We start from the raw sequence: 27,049 nt of genomic DNA, 5'->3' as shown, positions 1-27,049 counted from the left end.
TTCTCTGCTACTGGTTGTTTTATCACTTTAAACTGATGCAGGGGTAGGAGGTGGAGAAGACAAAAAGGCCAACCATGTAAGCTGCTAAAACAAGATGAGGTATGTTGCAAAGGAAAGGCTGGATGAGCTCACTGACTAAAGGTAGAAAACTCTGAGTAGAAACACAGTCAGATGGCACAACCATCCTGAGTAGGTCACACAGTTTTTCCAGTATAAGGACTGTGACTTAGGTAAAATAAGGGAGGCTGTGGGATTCTGGTAAAGACATTAGATTTGGAGTACAAAGAGCTGGGTCCAAGTTCTTAAGGACTTTGGGCACAACACTTGGCTTCTTTGGGTTTCCATTTCCTTAATGGTAACATGGTCATACAAACGATGCCTATCAACAGGGCTGTCAGGACAGGAAACTATGAAGTATAAAGGCTTATCTTCATCAGTCTCCTTTGGTTGTAGTGCTGGTTATGGGGACTAACTACTGTCTCTCTCCAAGTTTGGAACCAATTAAAATGTACTTAGAAGAATCAGGAGGTGAATCAAAAGGCATCTTCACTGCTAGTTATGTTGGAGTCAAGAACATGGCTTGACCTGTGACTTCTTACTATATCCTAAACACACTATCTCCTTTTCATCTTCTGTACCTGTCTTCTTGATTATACTATAAGCCTCCAGAGAGCAAAGATTATGTCTTACATCTCTTTGTATCCCCAGAATTTCCACAGAGCCATATAAACAGTAGGCTCACTGTCTGATAAGGGATCACAATTAACCCCTATTGTACTCCAGTCTCTGTGTGTAGCCTAGGAGCTCTTAGAGACTAGGGCTCATGTCTTTTCACTCCCAGTGCCTAGCATAATGCGTGGCACATTATAGGTCCTTCGAAAACGAGAGTTCAAAGATAGTGAAAACAGAAGGGTATGCCACATGGTCTACCCTGGACTTGTAGAGAAGGGATTTAAAGTAGAATGTTTCCTCAGAATTCCATTCTTGATAGCTTGTTCATATGGGAAGAGCTCTACTTGCAAACTGTTTGTGATTTAAGGAGTTGAGACAGTTTTCCCTATGATAAACTTTAGCTTTTTTCTACTTGTCAGACATATTGGCTATCTTGGGCATCTGTGCCCTGGATATCTCAGTTAGAGTTATTCTGCTAATGTTCTTAGCAGAGAAGAACTGTCACTTGGTAACACTTAGAGCCATAACAAGGAAACTTCTGGTCAAGATGGCAGCATAGGAAAACACAGTTCACCTCCTCATACAGCTACATCAAACTTACAACTAAATTACAGAACAACCATCACTCAGAACAGGCAGAAATTTAGTTGAATGGAAGTCTGACAACTATAGAATTAAAGAAACTACATCCATCCAGAACGGTAGGAGGGGCAAAGATGTGAAAGAGGCTGGTCCCACATCCACATGTGGTAGATAAAATTGTGGGAGGGATATCTCGGGAGTGAGGAGTCCCAGTCCCACTCCAGGGCCCCCAGCCCAGAATTCCAATACCAAGAAGATAAGCCCCCATAACTTCTGGCAAGAACCAATGGGAATTGAGTTGGTAGAAGAAACTTCTACAACTCCATGCATTTCCATGGAGTTCCTCTTAAAGAACCCACACATGACCTTACTCAGACTCATTCACTCTGAGCTCCAGCACTAGAGTAGCAGCTTGAAAGGCACAAGTGGCATACAGGGATGGACTGAAGTGTCTGGCATCAAGGAGAGAGATGGGGACAGCTTTATCCAGACAGAAAGGCAGGCAGAGCCACAGAGCTGGCAGGTGGGTGCCACATCTGAGACTCCATTAACTTGGCTGACACTCTGCTTTGCCTTAGAAATCCCCTAAGACTCCATCCCACCTAACTTTCAGCTGTTAAAAGTAGCTTTTCTATATGAATGACTGGCTGGTCTTGGCTCAGGCTTCACAACTTCCTAAATCCTTTTAAACAAGCAATAGCTGGCCTCAGGGAGCCCCCAGCTTCCCCACCCCATATATCTTACTAAGCGGTCCCAGGCATGGCACAAGCACAGCCAGCTTATATTAACAGCTTGGCTTCACCTGGGAATCTTCAAGCCCAGCACGAGTAGCAGCCATCTCAGATTGCTTTACAGCTCAGGCAGGGTGGCCCCTGGCAAACCACAGGTCTGGGCTGACCTTGGCCTGAACCACTGGGAAAATCCCAGGGCCTACACACCCAGTGGATAGCTATAGACCATGTCGGAACACCACCACCTTGCCCCTGCACAGCTGATCCTCCACGGAGGGCAGAAGTTGGTGGCCACTGGTCATAGTCAGTCCTTACAACTGAATGGCCTGGGTAAATCCCTCCCATTGACCTGCCAACAGTAAGCAAGGCTCAACTGCAAGAGGAGGGTGTACTCAGCCCACATGAAGGGCACACCTCAAGTACCCAGCTTGAGTGATAGGGGAGGCTATGCCACTGGACACTACAGGACACCTACCACATTAGGCTGAACTACCAAGACACAGAGCCAAAGCAGTTCTACCTAATACATAGAAACAAACACAGGGAGGCTGCCAAAATGAGGAGACAAAGAAACATGGGCCAAATGAAAGAACAGATCAAAACTCCAGAAAAAGAGCTAAACAAAATGGAGATGAGCAATCTATCTGATGCAGAGTTCAAAACACTGGTTATAATGATGCTCAAGGAACTTAGTGAGGACCTCAGCAGCATAAAAAAGATCCAACAGAAATGAAGGATACACTAACTGAAATAAAGAACAATTTACAGGGAAACAACAGTAGAGTGAATGAAACTGAGAATCAAATAAATGATTTGGAACATAAGTAAGCAAAAAACAACCAATCAGAATAACAAGAAGAAACAAGAATCTAAAAACCAATGATAGTGTAAGCACCCTCTGGGGCACCTTCAAGCCTTCCAACATTTGCATCATAGAGGTGCCAGGAGGAGAAGAGACAGACTAAGAGATTGGAAATCTACTGTATTTTGCCATGTATAATGTACACTTTTTTGCCCATTTTTTTTAGGGAAAACCAAGAATATGTATTATACACAGCTATAATGATTACATACCATGGATATAGTAATGGGCATGATAATCCATGTATAATGCACGAAAACGTGGGTGTGTGTTACAGATGGCAAAATATGGTACTTGAAAAAATAATGAAAGAAAACTTCCCTAATTTGATAAAGGAAATAGACATACAAGCCCAGAAGCACAGAGTCTCAAACAAGATGTATGCAAAGAGGCCCACTCCAAGACACATCATAATTAAAATGCCAGAGGTTAAAGATAAAGAGAGAATCTTAAAAGCAGCAAGAGAAAAGCAGTTAGGTACCTACAGGGGTGTTCCCATAAGACTGTCAGCTGATTTCTTAAAGGAAACTTTACAGAGCAAAAGGGACTAGCAAGAAATATTCAAAGTCACAAAAAGAAGAGACCTACAGCCAAGATTGAACTACCCAAAAAAAACTATCATTCAGAATCGAAGGGAAGATAAAGACCTTCCCAGACAAGAAAAAAACTGAAGGAGCATTATCACCAAACCATTATTTTATGAAATGTTAAAGGGACTTAGTTAAGAAAAAGAAGATCAACACCATGAACAATAAATTGGCAATGAACACGCCTATCAACAATGGAATCTTAAAAACATACTAAACAACAAGAACAGAGACAGAATCATAGATATGGAGAGCATTTGCATGGTAGCCTGATGGGAGGGGGGTGTGAGGGAAGATGGGTGAAGAGGTGAGGAGTTAAGAAGTACAAACTGGTAGTTACAGAATAGCCATGGGGATGTAAAGTACAGTATAGGAAATGGAGTATCCAAAGAACTTATACATATGACCCATGGACATGAATAATGGTGTGGGGATTGCCTGAGGGAGTTGTGGGTGCTGGGTAGAAGGCAGCAAAAGGGTTAAAATTGAGACAACTGTAATAGCATAATCAATAAAATATAATTTTTAAAAAGCCATGACAAGAGCCTGTAGCATCCGATGTTTCATAGCGTAACACTGACCCTTGTTTTTCCCCCAAGGGATGCACACACCATAAGATACTCTCCTTGGAGTTGCTGGTACAAGGCTCATGGCATGATATCCAGGCCTCCCGGAAAAGTCTAGGAAAACTGAGAAATAACATGTGTGCCCCCTACACCATTAAGCCCCCTGGTAACCGAGGGAGACTAGTGCTGCCAGGCCAGGGTTGAGCAGAGATCAGGATAAGAGGGCACACGGGAGGGGTGATGCACCTTAGTTCAGGGCCTTGCAGAGAATCTAGGGGAAAAAAAGCCTGCCTGTCCAGATAAATTCTGGGTGCCTTCATGGTGCGTGCGTGCGTGTGTGTGTGTGTGTGTGTGTGAGAGAGAGAGAGAGAGAGTGAGAGAGAGAGAGACTGCCACTCAGTCACAGCCACCTGAGTGAGTGCCTCTGCTCTACACAAATCTCTTGTTCTCCTCAGGCCTGGGTGCTCCAGAGCCTGATGCCACTTGTTTCCAGAGAGGCCCGCATGTGTGCATCAGTTCTGTGTGCACCTGGACTGCATGTACTCCATGGGCACTGGGAGAATCCCTGACCTTGCCCTTCTTCTAAAACAAATCAGAATAGAACAACTTTACTCCCAAGGTCTTACAAGGATTCACCAACTCCTGTCTCTTAACATGATGGCCAGGAGTTGGTGGGTTATAGGACCAGGCATTTGTCCTGCCCTGGTACTCTGCCTCCATGGGCCCCAAGTTCAGGCTCTGTACACAGGGCTGATGTGGGGCAGGAAGGGCAGAGGAACCTCATAGCCAGCAGTCTGATGCAGCCAGCACAGACCCATGCAACACTAGCCACCCGTGGCAGGAGCACTTGAAATGTTGCTAGGGTGGCCAAGAAACTGAATTTAATTTTTCAACTGTAAATTTTATGAAATCTAAATGCCAATCAAGTATTCTATGAAAATTCAGTGTCCAAGTTGAGATCTGCTGTAAATGCAAACTATACACAGAAGTTCGAAGACCTGGTATTAAAAAAGGAAGCAAGATACCTCACTAATAATTTTTTTATATTGATCACATGTTGAAATGATAATGTTTTGGATATACTAGGTTTAATAAAATACATTATTCAAATTAATTTCACCTATTTCTTTTCACTTTTTGTAATGTGAAAAAGTTAGAATATCTAACATTGTAGGTTGTGTTCTATGTCTAGTGGACAGTGCTAATCTAGACCACAGTTCCAATCCTTTCCACATGGAGCCTCACCTGACACTGTTCTGTCCAGTTCATTCCATTTTAGCACAATGTTTTTGGGGTCTTCCATGTGCTGGGCACTGTTCTAGGCTGGGAATACAGTATGTTCGTTCTTAGCTGGCATTCCAAAGATAGATGTAGGCAATAAAAAATAAAAAGCAGAGTCCTGACCAGTGTGGTTCAGTTGGTTGGAGTTTCGTCCTATACAACAAAAGTTTGTATGTTTGATTCCCAGTCAGGGCACTTGCCTAGGCTGCAGGTTCAGTTGCCAGTCTGGTATGTCTGGGCGTGTACAGAAGGCAACCAAACAATGTTTTTCTCTCTCCCTTCCTCTCTCTCTAAAAGCAACGAAAAAATGTCCTCAGGTGAGGATAAAAAAAAAAAAAAAAGAAAAGAGCAGAGAACAACATCAGATAACTTTATGTGGTATGTACAACTTAAACTAGGGTGATGTGATGGAGAGGGCTGGGCTGGTGAGGCAGCCACTGGGAGAAGGCCCCAAGCAAAGACTATGTTGGAATACTTAGGGAAGGAAAAGAAAAGCAGCGTGGCCAGAGAATGAGCCTCTGCCCTCACATTAACCAGGCTTCAATCTTGGACAGCTCACCCATCCTCTTAGGATGGCATGTTTCTTCATCTGCTAAATGGGTGGCAATTAATAAAGGATCTTCCTTTCAGCTCTGAAAGGATATGATTTTATGACTTATCTGTATATTCTAAGAAGTAAAAATCCTATTCTGGAAAATGAAAGAAAGAGGAACCAAATTGAACCATCCTCACCTCCAATCTCTTTGAAGGTTTAGTAATCTGATGTCCCCCTTTGCTCTTTTCCTCCCTGACTTTTATTTATTTTTTTTTAAAGAAAATTATTTGACATCTAGCCAGCTGGCTCTCATACAGCATCCCAGGATAAACTTCTAAGTTCTCTGCTGTACACACAAGAACATTTTCCTTTAAAACCTGGACCAGCTTCCTCACAAAAACAATGAGAGGTCCTATATAAACAAGGCCCTCCTTCTTTACAATTATACTATAATTCCCTCAGAAGTCCATAAATAATTTCCAGTTTTCAGAACTTTTTATTTTTGAAGTACCCACTGCCTGGGGAAATCTGGGTTCTGAGACTGGCAGTGCCTCTGCCGAAGTTCCCCCTGTGGAAAACATTTCCAATGAGTCCACATCTCTAAGAGCCTCATCTCCAGGGAAGGAATAAAGTACCTGGTCACACTCATTTATCATCACAATTTAATAATGTGCAAGAGAAGCCCCTGGGACCACAGCCAGGGGGAATTTCCATGACATCTCTATAACCGAGGGGCCATGTGATGCATGGCTGTCACAGTCAACCCTTCGCTGGCCACGGCTAGCCCTCAGCTAGAACTCCAGGCTGGTTCCCCAAGAATGAGGCTTAGGAAGGGGACTGGGAGGAGAGAGGAAGGAGATGTAATAGCTTGTATTTGTGATATGATGCATGAGAGCGAGAACAAGGTTCTAAGAATGTAAGAGAGATGAGGTTTTCAGTCTAGAAAAAATGGGAGGAGTAGAGGAAGGGATGATGGTAGTGAGATAACCACCCAACATTTACAGCAGGGGTCCCCAACCTCCGGGCCACGGACCAGTAACAATCTGTGCCTGTTACGAACCTGGCCACACAGCAGGAGTTGAGCTTGAATGCAATGCACTTGAGTCATCTCAAAACCAGCCCCCAACCCTGGTCCATGGAAAAATTGTCTTCCATGAAACTGATCCCTGGTGCCAAAAAGGTTAGGGACTGCTGATTTACCCAAATACTTTGCATGTGTTAAACATATTAAACATGACAATGTGTATGTCATTAATTTAAAGTGCTTAAACAGTGCCTAGTATAGCCAGTGACCCACAGTCAGACATACAACACTCTAACTCTGTCACTTGCAATGAGGGCAAGTCCAAGGTGTGACCTGTGCTCTTACCAGAGTTCACGGGTGAAACTAAGCCCAGGTCAGCCTCTGTGGGGCTTTGCTGGATACTGTATTCTCACTGGGCCTCCTTCCCTTTCCAGGCCCACTTCCTAGGCTCCTGCAGGTTTTCTGGGAGCACTGCCTGATACCTCACTTCTCAGGACTCCTTGTCTCAGGGCTCAAGGTGTACTTACAGGGAGTGTGACTAAAGACGCTCGCTGAAAGAGAAACTGAATGTCCTGACAAGAGCAGACCAACTATTTGGGTGAGATATGAGACATTTCCCCCTATGGAATTTGTGTAGCTAAGCTACTTAAATATTATGTTTTCATGTTTAGCTCAGTCAGTTTGCACTTACCACTGGTCAAAATAACAATGGCAGACCAATGGAATAGTGTGCCCGTATTTGTCTGAGCGCCCTTTTCCACCTTCAGGGCTTCTCCTCTGCTGCAGTGAGAGCTGCCCAAACATGACCCCACCTGTTCAGACAAGAAAGCTGCCCAGTCATTCAGGCTTCCTTCCAAGCTGGCACTCTCCAAACTCAGGGGCTACCCATGCCTCATAACCTCCAGGCTGGACTCTTAATAATTACCCCCACCCCTAGTCAGGAGACCCACTCCAGAGCTTCCACCCCTCCCCTCTCATTCATCTTCTGCTGTACCCAGGGGTGCTGGGGCATGGCCTAGCAGGTACTTGGGGCATGATACTGGTCCCCTATCCAGGTGACTCCTGGACCCTTGCTCCTCTGCCTATTGGGTAAAGTGGTTACACTCTCATTTCATCTAGGCAAGGAATTTCAAAGTAAACTGTAACATCTCTTCATCTCATAGGGCTCCAGGCTCTCTCTTGAGCCCCCTTATAATTAGCAGATCTCACAACTGTGAGCACAGAGCCTGGGCCCTGCCCCTGGGGAGACAGTTGTTTGCCTTTGAGAAAACATCTCAGGAAAATCATTAAAGCGCTTATGCTTTGTGGTAACCCGACTCACTGATCGCCAACCAGGGGAACCTCCTTCTTGCCTCTTCTTATCTAACATGGCACAATTATGTCCCCAGCACTGGCCTCATTGGCAAGATCAGGAAACACACCTTGTGCCCCAGTACATACAGGCACAGATATCACTTCTAGAGCTGTCTGTGCCCTGGGGGCTCAACAACGATGGCAGCTTTCAGACCAGCTCGAATTATGGTTTTTTGAAACACTCAGCCCTCTACCCTTCACTAGCTACAGCCGTCTTTTGCCCTAAGTTTATGGTAAAACTTCCGCCGAAAGCTGTATAAACTCAATAGTCCCTTTTTGTCATGTCATACTCACCTTCCGACCCATACCTACTGCTTATTGAGCACCACTCTGGATGGGGCTCTGTGCTGGGCAATACATTTATATTGCCACCTCTATGAAGTGTAGCAATATCATGCTGTGGTCATTTGAATGGGGTCCCTCAAAAGTTTTGTCTCCATCCTAACCCTGAAACCTGTAAATGTGACCTTAATTTGAAAAAATGTCATTGCAGGTATAGTTAAAGATCTTGAGATGAAATCATACTGGATTATCCACGTGGGTCCTAAATGTAATGACAAGTTCCTTAGCAGAGACACACACAGAAGAGACACAGGGAAAAGAGGGAAGGCCGTGGGAAGACAGAAACAGAGTTTGAAGCGATGCAGCCACAAACCAAGGAACATCTTCGAGCCACCAGAATGGAAGTCAAGAAAGGATTCTCTCTTGAGGCCTCTGGGGAGAGTGTGGCCCTGCTGACACCTTGATTTCAGACTTTGGGGCTCCAGAACTGAGAGAAAGAAACCTGTACTGTTTTAAGCTACCAAGGTTGAGGCCATTGGTTATGACAGCCCATACAGAAGTGAATGCATTTTGCAGGTGGGGACCTGCTGAAGGTGCTCAGGAGGGAACGAGTACTGAGAGTGGCCTCAGCCCGCAGGTGCCCTGAGTTTTACTCTGGGGCAGCCAGAGCAAGGGCAAGTGGTTCACTTTTAAGGAGCTGTTAGGACACCTTCCATGGATAAAGGGTTTGTCCCTGTAGGAGAAAGGCTCAAAAACTTCTTAGGGAGAAGAGCAAAAGGAAGAGAGAGCCCGGTGAGGGAAACAACCCAAAGAAAAGGAAGGAGAATGGGGGACTAGAAGGGGAGACACAGTAGAGAGAAAGGCAACTCGTGCCTCAGGTTTGGGGATTCTTCCCGGATCCTAGCCTGAAGAATCCCCAGAGTCCACCATCTTTGTAGAGGCAATGATTAGATGTTTCAGAAACCTTTCAGAGAAGCTTTATCATAAAGCCAACATGAAGTTGCTAGAAAAAAACCACAACTTTCTTCATTTAAAAATTTCTGCTTAAACTTCTCTTACTCAGAACAATTTTCCAGAATTTCACCAGATCCTGATAAGCTAGAAACCCCTGTTAGATTAGTCCCCATGGATGAGGTTTATGTGCATTAACTGGGGTCCTACTGACTTGAAACCTGGGTGAGGACATGCTAGCCCCTTTCCCATTTCTTTTTTTTTCCATTTCTTCTTCTAAGCTTTTAAGCAGGATTTGCTAACAACAGTGCAGCATAACAACAAAAGAAACAATTAAGTTAATTAAGGACAGTAGTGAAACAACAACCCGTGTTTGGAAGGCATTTTACAGCTTATGGAATGTTTTTAGACCTTCTGATGGAACTCTCAACAGTCCTCGGGGAAGATGTTACTCTCTCATCTGTGCATTGCAACTAAGGACAGTGAGGCAGCCCTGGGAGGTTAAGTACCCCCTGGGTCACATAACCACTAAGAGAAGAGGTGAGAACTCCAAGTACTTCCTTTAAATCCAAATGATATGTTCTCTCCCACCATATGTCTTACTTAGTAAAAGGATGTTCATATAGGAATTTGAATTTATTCATTAAGCGTTAACATTTATATTTGCCTTCGTCAACAGCTCTCCTAAGTGTAGCATAACTTCCCTCATGCTCACTGTGTACTGGAATGCACCAAAAAGTCACAGAATTGGGTTTCTTTAAAATATTTTAATCTTCAGTCTTCACTGGCATTACTACAATAAGAATGTCTTATTAATGTTTGTGTAATCTGCATAAGAGTTGTTGACTTATGCAAATTAAAAAATTACACCTTAAAATGTAAAGACATTAAATTAACATGGCACCTTTAAGGATCCTGTATGCCTAAACTTCTTGGGTTAATGTCACATTTCAAAGTGTTACTTCCTTAATTTTTCTGTGTGAATGACTTATTTCAGAGCCAAAGAGACCTGTTCTCCCTAGAGAACATTTGCAAATCTCTTTATAATGAAAAGAAAAAAAAATGCAGCCTTGCATTCCTGATTTGCAAAAGAATTATCCAGCATAAACTGAGAAGGAAACAGTCATATAAAACCAAGTTGTAAAACAGGCCCACCTCAGTGAAGAGTCAGAGCCAAGGGCCCCTCCGTGTTTCCCTTTGCTTTGTAACCCTTGGGAGTCCTGTCCCTGTGCTCTTCTCATCCTTAAAACAGAGTGAAAACTACCTTCCAGTGTGTCCTGAGGAGTGCATGAAACTTCAAGTTCTAACAGGTCCTAACCCTACAACAAGGTGATTCTGCTTGTCCCCTCGCTGACATCTATCCTCTTCCTAAGTCATCCTGATTGTTCCAACATCCACTTCACCACCGGGCAGCTCAAGTAATTCAAGGAAGCTGAAAGCATCTCGTGATTCAGAGTAGCCCTCCATAAGTCTCAGATGGTGATTCTCAAAGTCCCTGGACTAAAACCTCAGCGTCACTGGAAATTTAGAAAGGCAAATGACTGACCCATCCCATATCTACTGACTCAGAAACTCTGGGCCTTCTGCACTTACTCGAGACTTCCAGGTAATTCTGCTGGATAATTAAGTTTAAAACCACTGCCTACGCCAGTGGTTCTCAACACTGGTTGCTCATTAGAATCACCTGATGCCCAGGCCCCACACTCCCCACCCACCCTCTCTCTCAACGATTCTAATTTAACTGATCTGGGGTGGGGTCTGGCCAGGCAAAGGGATTTGTTAGAAGCTCCCCAGGGGAACCTGAGATGAAGAAGGAGGAGCTATAAATTTCCTCTCACTTATCAGGAGAAACAAACCATGAAGACAGGATACATAAGCCCACCTCACTAAGTGACAGCCCAGCCACTCTGATGTCTCACCAGCTCCTGAAGGAAAGTCCCTGCAACATGGGGTGGGAGCTGGGACTATAGGTGGGTTTGCTGAAACTTGGTCTTAATGGAGAATTTCGTGGCAGGAACCCAAGGACTATGTCAGCCAGGTGGCCATAATCTACTCTAATAATTCTGGATTTTATCTAGACATGTGTTTCCACATTGTAAGGTGTAACTGATGGTATGTAGTTTCATAGTTCAAGTGGCATTTTTTTCTTTCTCAGTCGTTCATAAAAGCAGAGTGTATCTATCGTACAATTAACGAAATCATAAATTTGATGAAACGTGGTAATTACGTTAAACATACATTGAATCCTACTGTAATTCAAGCTCTAGGCTAGACTGGAGAAATGGGAATGAATGAAATAGAGTCCCTATGCCCAAGCAGCTGGCAGACAGGAAACAAGCACATATACACTCAGAGCTAAAGAGTTTGCGGGGGATGAATGCCAGTTGTGGGGGCTGGAGCACACTGCGGGCATCCACCCCGTGGATAGGGCGCCCGTTGAAGGCATGAAGGACAGAAGTGGGAGATGAGGTAGAAAAGTTAGCCTGGGACCAGACTGTTAACCAATACTGAGTGCTGACCTAAGGAGTTTAGGCCTTATCCTTCAGGTTAGTAGTTCTCAGACATTTTGGTCTCACGGCCCCTTTATGCTCTTAAAAAGTATTAAAGACCACAAAGAGCCTTTGTTTATAAGGCTTAGATCTGCTAATGTTTATTGTATTAAGATTAAAGCTGAGAAGCAAAAAATATTAATTCATTAGAAATAACGAACTCATTACATGTTAACAAATAACATTTTAAATGAAAAATAACCATGTTTTCTAAAACAAAAAGAATTAACGAGAAGAAGGCCATTGTTTTATATTTTTGTAAATCTCTTTAGTCTGGCTTATGAAAGACAGCTAGCTGGCTCTCAGAGGAGCTTCTGCATTCAATCTGTTGTGGTATATTTGAAGTGTATGAAGAAAATGTGGCTTCATAAAGATATGTAGTTGGAAAGAGGAGAGCCTCACAGACTTCCTGCAAAGGCCTGAGGGATCCCCAGAGGTTCTTGGACGACACTATGAGAACTGCTGCTCTTGGTAATGCAAAGCCACTGAAAAGTTATCAGCAGATGACAGGCAGCTAATTCTGCAGCAATGGGATGATGATTGGAAGAAGAGGGTAAGAGGCCTAAGAATAGGGCAACAAGCAGGAAGACTATTAAAAGGCCCAGGCAAGACTATCCAAGCCCCTCACTCAGCAGACCTAGTAGGGATGCAGAGAAATTAGTGGGTCCACAACACGTTGGAGTCCACAGGAGCTGGAATCCAGATGCACCCTGGGTGGGGCAGAGAACAAGAATGACTTTGGGTATTCAGGGTTGGAAATCTGGGTGGATGGTGATGATAATAGGGTATAGAAGAGGTGTAAGAAGATCGGTTCTGGTTTTAGCTGACCAAAGAGGAAAGGAATGAGCCAGAAAGAGAAATGATATGAAGATTCCAGACTACCGACTCAAGGAGATCCAGACAGGCCCTGGGAAGCTTACCAGTTTAAACTGCTCTACTCAGTACTATTTAAAATGATGCCTAAATATTGTGTGTGCTCTAAGGTAAAATTAATTTCTTTAAAAATACAAATAACCCTGAGTTATGGAGAAGCTCCTTGAAGCACACATTGGCATTGATTGGTCAGATTGTTTTCCATCTTCATGGAACACAGGAAAACTTCAGATCGCAGACCACTGTAGGACAATTGTCCTAGGGAGGTACTCTGGTGGGGACCTTGGGTCTAAAGATGGGTGGAACAAAAAGAGAGATAAAATTTTAATCCCTTGTGGAAAGTGTAATTACCTACATGGATATTTCCAGTTTAAGAAGTAACAGGACAGAAGACTAGTCACTAGGTAGCTGGTTGGTGAGAAGGGATAGAGTTGAAGAGGCTCTAGAGACATTCTGCTCACTTTGAAGTATTTTAGGGGCATCTGCTCAGCTCCAGAGATCAGATAAAGAGAAGCAGGTCATCTCATCAGAAAAGAATTTGACACTCAACTAGATTCTCATGCCTGGAAGAGTGGAGAGAGGTGGGTGATATGGATTTTGTGGGGGGTGTGTGCATAAATCAAGTCTGAGACTGAGGCACAATGCCCATGTCCCCAGAAAAGAGAGCAGAAAAGTTGGTATCCCTTTCTTTCTGAAGTCTATTGATTAGGGGCCCCGATCCATGCCAGTGGTTCTCTTCCTCTTCCTCCTCCTGAGTAAGGCAGGAGTCTATGGAAAGTTCTTTGGGTTGAACAGAAGGTTCCTCTGGGTGGTCAGCACGGTCCAGTATGTGCAGAGGATGCAAAAACAAACAAGATGTACCAATAAGAATACAGAGCATGATTTAAGAAATACAATTGCCTGGGTGTAGAGCAAACCCTTACCTTAACAAAATGTACTGCATTTTTCGGATCATAAGATGCCCCCCCATTTGGAAGGAATAATAGTTACTGCTGCTCTAGAGTTCTGTTTACATTTTCATTGGTGAAATATTATGTTATTTATGTTATTAAATATTTTACCACATTTTTTGCTTCAAAATTTTTTTCCTATTTTCCTCTAAAACCTAGGTGAGTCTTATGGTCCAAAAATACAGTAATCACCCTATCACTCCTTAACTCTGAGTAAGTATCCAAACAACTTTGATTTGAATAAATATTGGTATATCAAAGCTTATTGTCATAAGCTCATAATAACTGTCTTAGTCTTCTCAACAGTGAAGTAACACAAAGAATTTCCAGTACACAGCACCCAGGCAAGGACCAAGTCTGCTCATGTGGGACTCAGCACCTTCCCAGCAGGTCATGTTCTTAAAGATTTGTGATGATGCTCCTTACTTTCTACCACTACTCTAAAAAATAGTTGTGACATAGCCTGGAAAAAGCAGCCTCGATTATGTCACCTCCCTCCTTTGGAATGGGAACGACAATAATTAATGTCCCACTTGCCTTGTAAAGTATGAAGATAAAATTCTATGAAAACATCTAGTGAACCAAAAAGTTCTATGCAAAAGTTAGTTATGGTGGAACTCCTGGTTAGGCAGTAGCCCTCTCTTCCAGACAGAAGGGCTGACAAAGGAACTAGCATTGATTGGAGGTTTTCTCTATGCCATGTTATCTCACCCAGTACCATCTTATACAGTGGGTGGTCATATCCCATTTGACATATGAGGCACATGAGGTGAAGGAACTTAGCTAACATGAGCTACCTACTAAGTGGTAGGGCTAGAATTTAAACCCTGGTCTGCTGCTCAAAAACCCAGGTATCCTTAGCACTAGCTTCGCATCTACTTTATTACTTAGGTCTACCAAAGAAAAAGGAAAGCAGCGTTTGGATTTTACATGACCATGAAGGCGCTCATCGTCACCCTCATCCTCAAGTTTTTGGTTGTTCTAAACTATGATATAAAACGTGCTAAACCTTCCCAAAGGGCTACAGCTGGCAGGATGAAACAGTCAGCACTGCACTATGGAATGGAGCCCAAGAGCTAAAACAAAGGCAGAGACTGTCAGTTGTAATAAAAGTAAAATATTAAAACCTCAATTGCCCTGCCTGCCAAAGACTGCATCCCTCGGCCCCTATCAGGCACACACACAAGCTCCAATGACTGCTGATTGGGATTCAGGGATCCAGAGAGAGCCTGGTTTGTTTGTTTTTCAGCCTCATCTGCCATAACTAATAAGACACATACTTTACCAATCATAGGCTAGAGCCAGCCCTGTCTATCCATAGGGACAGCAAAGGGGCCACACTGCTGATTTCTCCTGTGTGTGGTGGAGGTGTCAGGCAGGATGAAAAATTGGGCATGAACAAGCAGCTCAGAGAGACCAGGGTGTGAATTCCAGCTCCATCGCTCACTACCTGGTGAGCCAGTCCTTAACTTAGTCATTGGAAACAAACACTTCTTCACGTTTAAACAAGTACCCGCTCTAAAATAAATGAGATGATGCAGGTAAGGTGATCAGCAGATGTCTGTGAACACAGTAGGCATCCAAGAGGGAGTAGATTCTCTGATGGTTATAATGACTCATGCACTAGTAATTGTTTGCCTCTTTGTTTGTTTTTAACAGACACTCTGCGGTAGACTAAAGATGACTACAAATTCTTCCTACTTTTCCCTTTGAGAGATGGGGTCCAAGCCTGTCCCCCTTGAATCAGGGTTGGTTTTAGTGACTTCCTTGGCCAACTCAATGTGGCTGAAGTGCCGTTCTGGGATTTCTAAACTGAGTTCATAAGAAGCCTTATACGTTTGCCCTGGCCTCATAGCCATGAGCTGCCATGCAGAAGTCTGAGCACCCTGAGGCCACCCTGCTGGAGGAAGCCCCACTACACCCTGAGAAAGGGCCTCAGGGGAAAAGAGAGGCTGGGCCAGCCCCAGCTGCTCCAGCTCCAGCTGCTCCAGCCCCAGCTGTTGGAGTTATTCCAGCCCAGATCCCAGACACCGGCATCTCTGCCAACCCCTGCCCAAGCTGCAGATTCGTGAGCAAAATAAATGACTCTTTTTACTTTAAGCTGCAGTGTTTTGAGGTAGTTTGTTATGCAACAAAAGATAAACAGAACACTCTCTTTATCAGGTCTTTTTCCCCCTGAAAATTAAAAACATCATTTTGCTGAATTATATCATCACATATTAAATTTACGTTGATTCTGTAGTTCTCAAGTCTATTTTATTTTTTCCTTTTTTGACTTAATCTTTATTGTGTTTTTTTTCCCCATTACCCTTTAGTCCCCTTATACCCACCTCCCCCCAGCAACCACCACATTGTAGATACTGAAAACCATTCTCTTTGTGGACAATGTTAATCCAAGCATAACTTATTAATTGGCTGGCCAGTGACATGTATAAGCTACTGTGTGTGTGTATGTATGGGGGGGGCTATGCATGACAGAGTTTAAGTTCTTTAGAATTCTTCTAAATATCCAGTTCCTCCCATAAGAAAAATAATGCTACAAATAACAGTCCTTCATCTTAACGAACTTGTGAAAACCGTGCTCTGAAGCCAGACTCATTGAATCCAGTGCTCGAGCGCCCCACCCTCCCAGTTCTGTACAAAGCTGGGCTCCAGCCCATGACCAGCTATCCAGTAATCAGAGCGGTTTATTGAAGGCCACTACTCACCTTCCTCCTAACCAGTAGGAAACTACCTACTCTGGCAAGCTTGCCATGAAAGTGTTAGGGCAAAGTAGATTTCTGCAGTCGATTATCCAGAAAATCTTCAAGGAAAACCCCTTTAGCTTTCATATATGTTCCACTTTGGAGGGCCTTGTAGGATAAGACTTGGCTCTGAAACATAGAATACTACTTACCCGATGCCTTTTAAATAATATTATGTAAACTTTGGGGCATGTAATCAGCATGGTGAACTCAAACATTTTGCTGCCTCCCAAATTGACTATGCTCTTTTTCATTTCCCGGTTTGTCTGCAAAGCCTGACTGTCCTTCTAGAGGGTGTGTGTGTGTGTGTGTGTGTGTGTGTGTGTGTGTGTAATCTTATTTAACCTTCAAATGTCCCTTCGCCCATCAAGGTAGTTAATCATTTAATGACGACCTTGCTTCTTCAATCCGTAAAGCCTTTTCTTTAACAAGAAAACTTATCTTTTTTTTTTTTTTTTTAAGAAGCAACAACAACTCACAGTCCTACAGAAAACATGGAGAAAGAACATGAAAGTTGCTATAACTCCTGGTGACGTCCCACCAGACTGAAGTAGGCTGACGTGGTCTGTGTTTCAGGGATCATAATTCAGTAGCAGCAATGAGTCAATTAAGATACCAACCAGAATGCTGTCTGTAGATAAAGTGCTGAGAACTGGGGGTGCAACATAACCTGAATTACTAAATTCTAAGGGCTGACTGGTGATTTGCACCTCAATTTCCTTCATGCTAAGTTCTTGGCAAAAGTTAATAAGGGGCCATTCAGCCTAGGAAAGATAGGTCCTCTATTTACCTTGGCAAGAACCTGACAAACACATTCAACTCAAAATTTTCCTAACTCAATGGCTTTTGTTTGACCTGGAGTGGGAAATGCCTGTTTCAATGTGAACACCAAACCTGCCTACTGGGATTGGCTTTTATATTCATTCATTAAGGATGCCAATCTCAAAGGCCATACAAGCACTAAGTGGCAACTGGCATTTTGCATCACAATCCACAAAACTCATGAGTAACATGCAGAAAGTCCTAACTGAACACTCTTCATTCTATCACCAAACTTAAAGGAATTACATTTTCAACCCTCATTATTTAAGAACAAGCATAACTATGCAAACCATTCCAAGCCAAAGGCTGAACAAACACTGAATGGTAACAGTTATGTGACACAAAATCCATAAAACACAGACTACCACTCCCTCTCCCTCTGTGAAATTTACAGAGGATCACCCTGGAACACCATTTATCACAAACACCAGAGCAATAAGGTTTCCGACACTCATCCTTGAATTAACTATGTGTAACATGCCAATTTAGAATTATAACAGAGTCTACATTATAACTGATACCCAAGGCAACAGAATAACTAAATGCTTGATACTTGAAGCACCCAGATGACGCAGAGGGAGGATTTACTGTCCTCTCTCATTGACCAACCCTGGTCTTCCTCCAGAAAGTGGATGAGTCTCCGGCACTGGACAAACATGGTATAACACTGGTATATTCCAGGAAAGAAGAAATGTGACAACAACTTACTTAACAGTTGGCAATAGAGGGCCTGTAAACTTCTCTTCATGGTATCATCTGGTCCTTCTTGTCCTCCAGTTTATTCATGATTCTGTCTAGGAAATTGTGAGAAGAAAATTGTTACATCTGGGGAATATAATTCAAGTTGATAATCAAGAAGAACTCCATTTAACATGATCCTAGTTGTAAAGGCTAAAACACCTGACTCTGAAAAGGAAAATTCTTTTTTTTAAAAGATTTTATTTATTTATTTTGAGAGGGGAAAAATAGGAGGGAGAAAGAGAGGGAAAGGAACATTAATGTGTGGTTGCCTCTTGTGCACCCCCTAGTGGGGACCTGGGCCACAACCCAGGCATGAGGCCTGACTGGGATTTGAACCAGCGACCTTTTGGTTCACAGGCTGGCACTCAATCCACTGAGCCACAGCAGCCAGGGCTGAAAAGAAAAATTCTTGGAATGGATATACCACAGTTTAATTTACAACAGTGTATGCTATAAAGCTACCAGTTAATCAAATTGGCCAAATCCTGAAATATGCATGCCAGTGAAGGAAACTTATTTGGGTAACTAGAGAGTAAGAATCTGGCTTTGGAACTTTCAAGGCTTCCAATCAACCTCCCCTGAATCTCTGATCTTGAAACAAGAGAAATAAGAAATTTCTAGTCTCATTTCTACTATGGTGCTCACCAAACAACCCAAACAGCTTCACCACACTTGAAATTGTATTGCATCAAACAACTTTTCTATCACTCTCTGTTATAAAAGATACCTCTAATACAGAATGTTTGGAAAATAAGCTAAATAGAAAATATAGATAGAATATAGAAGAATATATAAGAAAATACAAATTACCTATTTGTCTAGCCTTTCAAGTATGCATTTCTAGTGGCCTGTCTCATTTTATGTACCATACATTCTAATTTTTCTCCATCATAGCACAAACATCTTGTGTTGTATTAACTTTAAAAGGCACACAGTATTACGTTAAACTCCTAGAAATTGAATCGCAAGGACACAATTGATGGCTTTGGAACTATATTGTCAAATAGACTTTCATCAATACTGGTACATGAGGATATCTGTTGGACTACAACCTACCCAATGATGAAGATTTATAATTTTTTTCCCTTTTTGCCAAGTAAATAGGCAAATGTTCCATCTCACGGCTTTAGTTTGCATTTTACGTGTTTATTAGTCATTTGTCTTTAAAATTTATTAAACTCACATTTGACAAAGATTCTTCAGTCAGACTCCGGAGCCACCTTCTTAGGCCCTTCCACGCACGTCCTTGTCAAACCCAGTTTTAGCAAGAACCCTGCTAAGTTGGCATCACTGGAACTGCTACCCATTCAACGCTCAAACTCTAATTGCCCTCAATATATGATCAGGGCCCTCATCCTCCACCACGGTCAGGGGATGATTACCCTGGCCTATCTTCAGTGAGAATCCTAATGGGTCGGGTTAGCCAGAATGCCTTGGTGTTTCTTCTCAGTAATTTTCCACCCAATGATCCCCAACCCTATTCCTTGCTAAATTTTCACTTGCCCATGCTATATGAGGGTGTGAGTCCAATCTCTCTCTCCCACTGTAAAATCCCATTGTAGTAGTCCCTATGCTATTCTGATGGTCCAGAATAAAGTCTGCCTTACCATCTTTAACAAGTGTCATTGAATACTTTAAAAAATTCATTCCTTTGTTTCTATTTTACTTTCAAGGTCGAATACTTTTTTCTTTAACACGGTCTTTAATTGTTCTCTACTGGCATGATGTTTTCATGATACTGTTACAGGGTGCAGCCAAGAGGGGGGACCCCAAATAGGCATTTGAAATGGGGTCCAGAACTTAAGGTGTCCAGGAGATTTTGGGATGTCTCCATCCCCCTCCACTCCCCAGGGTGTGGGTTGGGGGAAGGAACAAATGGAGCAGGGCCATTGAGAGCTGTTTAGCATAGCAACAGCCTTGCAGCTAAGCTCTGGTGTGGTCGTTTGGCATATCTATAACCTTTGACTGGTTGCATAGATATGTTAAGTAGCTGTGATCAGCTCTAAGCCAGGGGAATGGAAGTAACTTCCCCACCCAGATGTAACTGGGGGGGCGGGTCCCCCGAGTTACAGCGCCTGCGTGGGAGCTCAGAGAGGATTGGCTCCAGGACATGGGGCCACACCTGCCCAGACTCATGATGGCAGCCCAGAAAAGCTGGAAGGATACGAGTTCCGGAATGTGAAGCCGAGTGTGGGAGGAGTCGGAAATGGGGCTGCAGAGGAAGATTGGCCGCGGGGATTTAAAACCCAGATTTGGCGGCCATTGGGAAGGAGAACCACGCGGACTTGACGGAGTAGAGACTCCTGCAGCCCTGAGAGAGGGAGAACCACGCGGCAGCCCTGAGGGAGAGAACCACGTGTCTTTAGCAGAGTGGAGACTCCCGCATCCCAGAGAGAGGGAACCACGTGGCCTGGCAGAGTGGGGACCCCCACAGCTTTAGAAGGGGGAACCACCACCTGGTTTTAGCAGAGATCCCGGCGACTGAGCTGAGGGTGCTGGGAACCCAGGGAGGTCTCCCAGTCGAGATGGAGGACTAACTGGGAAGAACCAGAGGACTACCTGAGCCATGGACTTCTATTTCCTTTCCTGAGATACGATACTCTGGACTGGGCAAAGGGGAAAGGAAGGAAGGACTGTGTGTTTGTGGGTGTTTTTAGGGACTTTAGGATTTTTTTGATAAAGACATTAGGTCACTACTTTAAGTTAGTATAGCATTAAATAAACATTTCCTTTCCTTTTCACGAATCTCTGGCATTGAGAGACGTCTTTCCTAGGGCGGCGGACATAACGGACCTGGGGCCTTCTTTCAATAATAGTATATCATCCCAGGCCCCCCTTGTTGTGTTCTGTAACAATACCCCAAGTAAGAATTGATTTGTCTTTAAAAAATTTAACTGAGCTATAATTCACGTATCTTAAAAGTCAGCCTTTAAAGTATACAATTCAGTTGTCAGTATATTAAAAAGTTCTGCGACCATCATCAGTACCTAATTCCAAAATACTTTCATCACTGTAAGAAGAAATTCCCATGTTCATTAGCAGTCATTTCCCATCATCCTCTCCCCCCTTTCCCTGGCAACCACTAATCTACAATGGATTTGCCTATTCTGAGCATTTCACATAAATAGAATCATACAATGCATGGCCTATTGTTTCTGGCTCTTTCACTTAACATAGTGTTTTCCAGGTTCACTCATGCTGTAAAGCATCCTGTTTATTTATTTATTTAAGAATCACACACACACTATGGTTAGAAAGGCCATCCTCAGTCCAAAATTACATAAATAGTTGCCTGTACTTTATTCTTGTACATTTTTTTACTTATTTTCTGGACTTTGTATCATGTTTTACTTCTTTGTTTCTCATTCTTCTGCTATAACAGTAACTGTTGTTTAAATTAGTCTAGAATGTCCTTAGTTTTTCTTCTTCTTTTAAAGATTTGCCTAGTTCTTTGAACTTGTTTGTCCCTCCAAATTAAGTTCAAAATCGTTTTACTAAATTCCAGAAAAATAATCATTGGGATTATAGTTAGAATAATCTACTTGCTTTATTAACTTAAGAAAGACCTGATCTCTTCAAAATCCAAGTGTGATAAGGAGAAAAATAGATGATATTTTAGACGGTAGCTCTAGAGATCAGAAGAATTCTTCTTAGAGGGTGAGAAGTGCTCTTTTTGTGGGCAGGGAAGAGCTCAATGACTTGTTTGGGACAAGTGAAACCATCTCTCTCATGGTGTCATCTGGATGAGGAAGAGGGAGAGAAAGAATAGTCAAATTCCTCTCCGTTATAAAATAACAGGAAGTTTGAGTTCCCAAAGGCCAAGCATGAGGGGTTAAGTGATCCAGAAATCAGGAAGGCTGAGATGATAAACCAAAGATGTTAAGAGACAGAAAAAAAAAAAAGAGGCAATTCCAAAAGACAGCCACAGGTGGGAGCTAAGAATAAAGGGTCAAGAAAGAAATTCTTCATAGGAAATGATCTGGAAACTTTCAGATGTGTGATATTTAATTTTTCATTACTCTTTTTTGTGCTTTTTGTATTTATATGTCACATTTTTCTTCCTTCTCCCCCACAATGCTTATCCAACACTAGTATCCTCAAAACCTCATCAAATGTCTTGTAGAAAATAGCCCTGTATGGGTGGTGCTCAGCTGGGCAGTGAAAGAGAAGGCACTATGATCCAAGACAAGGGTGACCAGGAACAAAGGTAGGGTGCACTGGAGCCATAAGCGGTGGTAGTGGACATCTATGGAGGGCTTAGGACATGATAAGTATTCAATACATGTACAGTGCATAAGGAAATGAATGAATGAATGAATAAAGGAATGATCAAGCAACAGGACAGCAGAGAAAGAGTTGTAGTTTAAATTGATCAAGGGGAAACATATGCTCCTCAGTCTTCTCTGGAAGTTCTTAGAGGTCTTCAAGAAACTGTTAGACTTTCCACAAGGCATGGACGAGAGCCATTTACTCACATATCAAGAAAAGACTGAGCCCATAAATCTGGGACACTTGGGCTCATCTGGGCCACACAGGGCTATACTAACTACAAGCACTATGTGGCCTAGTGTTTGTTCAAAACTAATGTTTATTTGGGCCTTTCTGTAAAGTTTTGCAGTGTTTCTCCTTCATTTAAGTTACACCATCTTGTTAATTTCTAGGCATTTTATATTTATTCATTTTGCCTCTGTGATGGAATTTGTGTTCCCATTATATTTTCTAATTGCCTCTACATGAAAATGACTGCGTTTTAACACATTAATTTTGTGGCCTAACTGAACTCACTCACCCGCTATAATGATGCTTTCTCGGCTGAGTCTCTTAGGTCAATTGTGCTGCTTTGGATGGATGGAGAGCCACAACGAGATTCCATCAAAAACCTCTTTTTAACTGTACAGTTGGAAACATTAATTGCATCTGGTGCCTCAGGAAACAATTTAGGAGCTCTAAGGATGACAATTAATTTCTGGAATGAAATTCTGAGAAAGTACAGAGTTTTATAGCCAAAGGCTAAATAAAAGTAGAGAGAAAGAGGAAGATGATGCAAACATTTGACTAAACACGCAGGGACAGCAGCGCAGGTAGGGAACTCACTGATTATTAGCTCAGGAGGAACGATGGGGTGCAAGAAGGCTGAACCACTCACTCCCTGAAGAGAGTGAGCCCAACAGAACCCCGCCTCTCCCATTGCCTTCAATGGGACAGTTATATCCGTGCCATTGACTCAGGAGGCTATTCTCCTTTGTGGACCACTGAAAATGTTCCAGTTAGAAATGTCCATGTGGCAAGTTAAGAGAAAAGCTCTGATATTTGATATGCAAACTGACTTGAAATGATGAGTTCATAGAAAACAAATACAAAATAGCTGGGAAAATCCTGGAAAACAAAAGCAAAAAATTCCCAAAAAGATGGCGCTAGGGGAGGAAAAAGCTGCCAGCCCTATCAGACATAACATCCTCTAAGCCTCTGTAATTAAAACAATTTGATACTGAAACATGAATAGACCCAATTTTATATGGAAATTTGGAATATGATCGAGGCAGCATACCAAGTCAGTGGGCAAAAAGATGAACTCCTAAATACATCTTGAGAGAATGGCAGAATAATATGAAAAAAGATAATTATGCTCATTCCAAATACTATACACCAGCAGGGGCTCCAAATGGACCAGACATTTATTTATTTATTTTAGTTTCTGATCATTCCATGGTCTTTATCACCTGCTATCAGACTGCCCAGCAAAGATGTTGTAACAATGTCTACTGTAATAAAGAAATAATGTATAAATGTATGAGTTTATACGAACCACAGCCTCGGCCTTATTAAATTTTATTATTTTATCTAACTGAATAGGTGAGACTCGGCACCTCTGTGTTGGTTTTAATTTAATGCTCTTTGTTTACTAGTGAGATTGAAACACCCCCCTCAAAAGAACACAATTCCTAATATTTGGTTTCTTTTTGTGCAAACTGTCTGCTGACATCCTTTGATCATTCAGTCCCTCCTTTCAAAGAGCCTGGAAGTGGCCAGAGGTCAGTCTGAAACTTTGGCTGTAACAACAATCGAAGTTTATCAGGCATTTGTAGAATGTGGATCCTGAAACCGTATTTCTGGCAAGGGACTCTAATTCTGATTGTGCTGTTTATCTCAGTCAAGTTAAAAGAATTTCAGCCTAGGGACCTTAAGCAATCACCATTGCATCCTACCACCTTTAAACAAATGGTTAGGCTGGAAGGATGTGGTGGCTGGAGTGGGAGGGGGACAAGCTTGTTTCTGCTTGGATGTGAGTCAGCGTGTCCCTCCTTGTTCAAAAATGTGAAGCAGCCCTGCTGAACTAACTACTCACGCTTTCTGGCTCGCCTCTCATAGCTTCGTCTACATGAAGCGAAGCCTTATAAATAAACAAGGAGGTTTTCTGGATGAGGCTTTGCTTACTCTCAGTTAGCCTTTTCAAGGCACCTGGGGCTGAACAGAGGCACTTTGTTTGTGTAACTGGCATCCTATGAGATCTAGGCTGTAGAAACCTGAGTCATTCCTCCCTTTCTCCCTGAACATAAGTCCAATCAATCACTAAATTTGGCCTTTCAATTTTAGTGATTGTTTAGTTCAATCAATCACTAAAATTGAGAGATACCTGCTCAGTATCTCTTGAATGTATCTGTGTGTTGCTGCCCAGGCTGCTACACCTTAGCACAGGCACTCTGTTGTTCAGATTCCTGTCAAGCCTCCTCTCTGGGCTTCTCAAGACTGTTCTTGCTTCTCTACAGTCCATGCTCTACTAAGCAGCCAAACCAGGGATTTTTATAAATGCCAATCAGATCATGACACTTTTAAGCTTAAAATCCTCCAATAGTTTTTCTTTTTTCTCCAATATATTTCATTGATTATGGTAATACAGTTGTCCCAATTTTTCTCCCTTTGCCCCCTTTCACCCAATAACCTCCATTCCCTCTGGCAATCCTGCCCCCTGTCCATGGGTCATGCATATAAGTTCTTTAGCTACTCCATTTCCTATACTGTTCTTAACATCCCCCATCTATTCCGTAACTATCAGTTTGTATTTCTTAATCTCTGTACCTTTTCTCCCATCCTTCCCCTTCTCCCAACTGATAACACTCCAAATGATCTCCATATCTATGATTTTGTTTCTGTTCTGCTTGTTTGCTTAGTTTTTTAGATTCAATTGTTGATAGTTGTGAATTTATTGCCATTTCAATGTTCACAGTTTTGATCTTTGTCTTAAATAAGTATCTTTAACATTTCATATAATAATGGCTTGGTGATGAACTCTTTTAGTTTTATCTTGTCTGGGAAGCAATTTATCTTGTCTTGGAAGCACTTTATCTGCCCTTTAATTCTAAATGATAGCTAGCTTTACAACCTACAGTAATCTAGGTTGTAGGTCCTTGCTTGCCATCACCTTGAATATTTCTTGCCAGTCCCTTCTAGCCTGCAAAGTTTCTTTTGAGAAATTAGCTGACAGTCTGTGAAATTTCCTTTGTAGGTAACTATCTGCTTTTTACTTGTTGCTTTTAAGGTTATCTCTTTACCATTAACCTTTGGCATTTTAATTATGATGTGATTGGTGTGGTCCTCTTGGCATCCATCTTGTTTGGAACTCTCTGTTCTTCCTAGACTTGTATGTTTATTTCCTTCACCAAATCAGGGAAGTTCTCTTTCATTATTTTTTCAAATAAGTCTTCAATTTCTTGCCCTTTCTCTTCTCCTTCTGGTACCACTATGATTCAAATGTTGGTACACTTGAAGTTGTCCCAAGGCTCCTTAGCCTATCCTTATTATTTTTCTTCTTGTTGTTCTGACTATATGTTTTATTCTTCCTTATGTTCCAAATCATTGATTTGATTCTCAGCTTCATCCACTCCACTGTTGGTTCCCTGTAAATTTTTTTTATTTCACTTAGTGTAAACTTCATTTCTGCCTGTGTCTTTTTATGCTATTGAAGTACCCAACAAGTTCCTTGAGTACCCTGATAACCAGTGTTTTGGATCTCTGCATCTGTTAGATTGCTTATCTCCATTTTGTTTAGTTATTTTTCTGGAGTTTTGTTCTGTTCTTTCATCTGAGCCATATTTCTTTGTCTCCTCATTTTGATCGCCTCCCTGTGTTTGTTTCTATGTATTAGGTAGAGCTGCTTTGACTCCCTCTTTTAGTAGCATGGCCTATTGTAGAAAATCTCACTGGTAAGTTGGATGGGACAGAGCTTTAGGTAATTGCCTGTGCAGGGCAACCCATGTAAACCAGGTTGATGGAACCTCTGATATGGTGTCACGACTCTGTGGCTCTGTGTGGGGGGAGAGCTCAGAAAGGGGACTATGCCGCTGCCTGGCCTCAGAAGTTTTGCCCAAGAGGAAACTGTCCCCTTGCACTTGCCCTGATGGCAGACACTTCAATTTCTCCCTGTAAGCCACTGGCACCCTTCCTGCTGCTGCACCGATGATGAAGCCCAGAGGGAGTGAGTCTGCATAAGTCCTAAGTCTGTGGTGGGCCCTTTAAGAGGAGACTTCTGACAATCCTGCAGTTTCTTTTACAGCTCCAACCCCCACTGGTTTTTATAGCCAGAAGTTATGGAGACTTATCTTCCCGGCATTGGAGCCTTGGGCTGGGTGATCTGGTGTGGGGCTGGGATCCCCCACTCCTGAGGTATCCCTTCTGATTTTTATGCACCACATGTGGGTGTAGACCACCTGTTCCATGTTGCACATTTCCCTGCATCTCTGCCTCTCCATTCTTGCTACCCATGCAGATGAATGTGACTTCTTTAATTCCTTGGTTGTTGTACTTCCATACAGCTTGATTTTTCTGACAATTCTGGGTGATAGTTGTTTTGTGGTCTAGTAATTTTTGCTGTGGTTGTGTGAGGGGGCGAGCTGTGTTTGCCTACACCTCCATCTTGAGTGGAATGGACCAGACATTTAAATGTAAA

At 42.6% G+C, this 27,049-nt stretch overlaps 1 protein-coding gene and 1 pseudogene across 2 annotated transcripts in view; both read right to left on the bottom strand.

Moving 5' to 3' along the window:
• The window catches only part of LOC114501760, a 90,515-nt pseudogene extending 72,493 nt beyond the window's left edge, over nt 1-18,022 (bottom strand).
• The window catches only part of TMEM108 (transmembrane protein 108), a 295,467-nt gene that overhangs the window by 124,094 nt on the left and 144,324 nt on the right, over nt 1-27,049 (bottom strand). The window contains exon 3 of one of the 2 annotated variants that reach the window (XM_028518477.2): nt 18,073-18,158. In XM_028518477.2, the coding sequence (XP_028374278.1) occupies nt 18,073-18,112 (40 nt within the window). In that variant the 5' untranslated portion in view covers nt 18,113-18,158. The remainder of the gene's footprint in view (nt 1-18,072; nt 18,159-27,049) is intronic. The other variant, XM_036030662.1, reaches the window with a different exon arrangement.

Source organism: Phyllostomus discolor, chromosome 7, assembly GCF_004126475.2.
Source record: "Phyllostomus discolor isolate MPI-MPIP mPhyDis1 chromosome 7, mPhyDis1.pri.v3, whole genome shotgun sequence".
Lineage (NCBI taxonomy): Eukaryota > Metazoa > Chordata > Mammalia > Chiroptera > Phyllostomidae > Phyllostomus > Phyllostomus discolor.
Note: the sequence above shows the minus strand (reverse complement) of the source record. Positions and strands in the feature narration are given on the sequence as shown.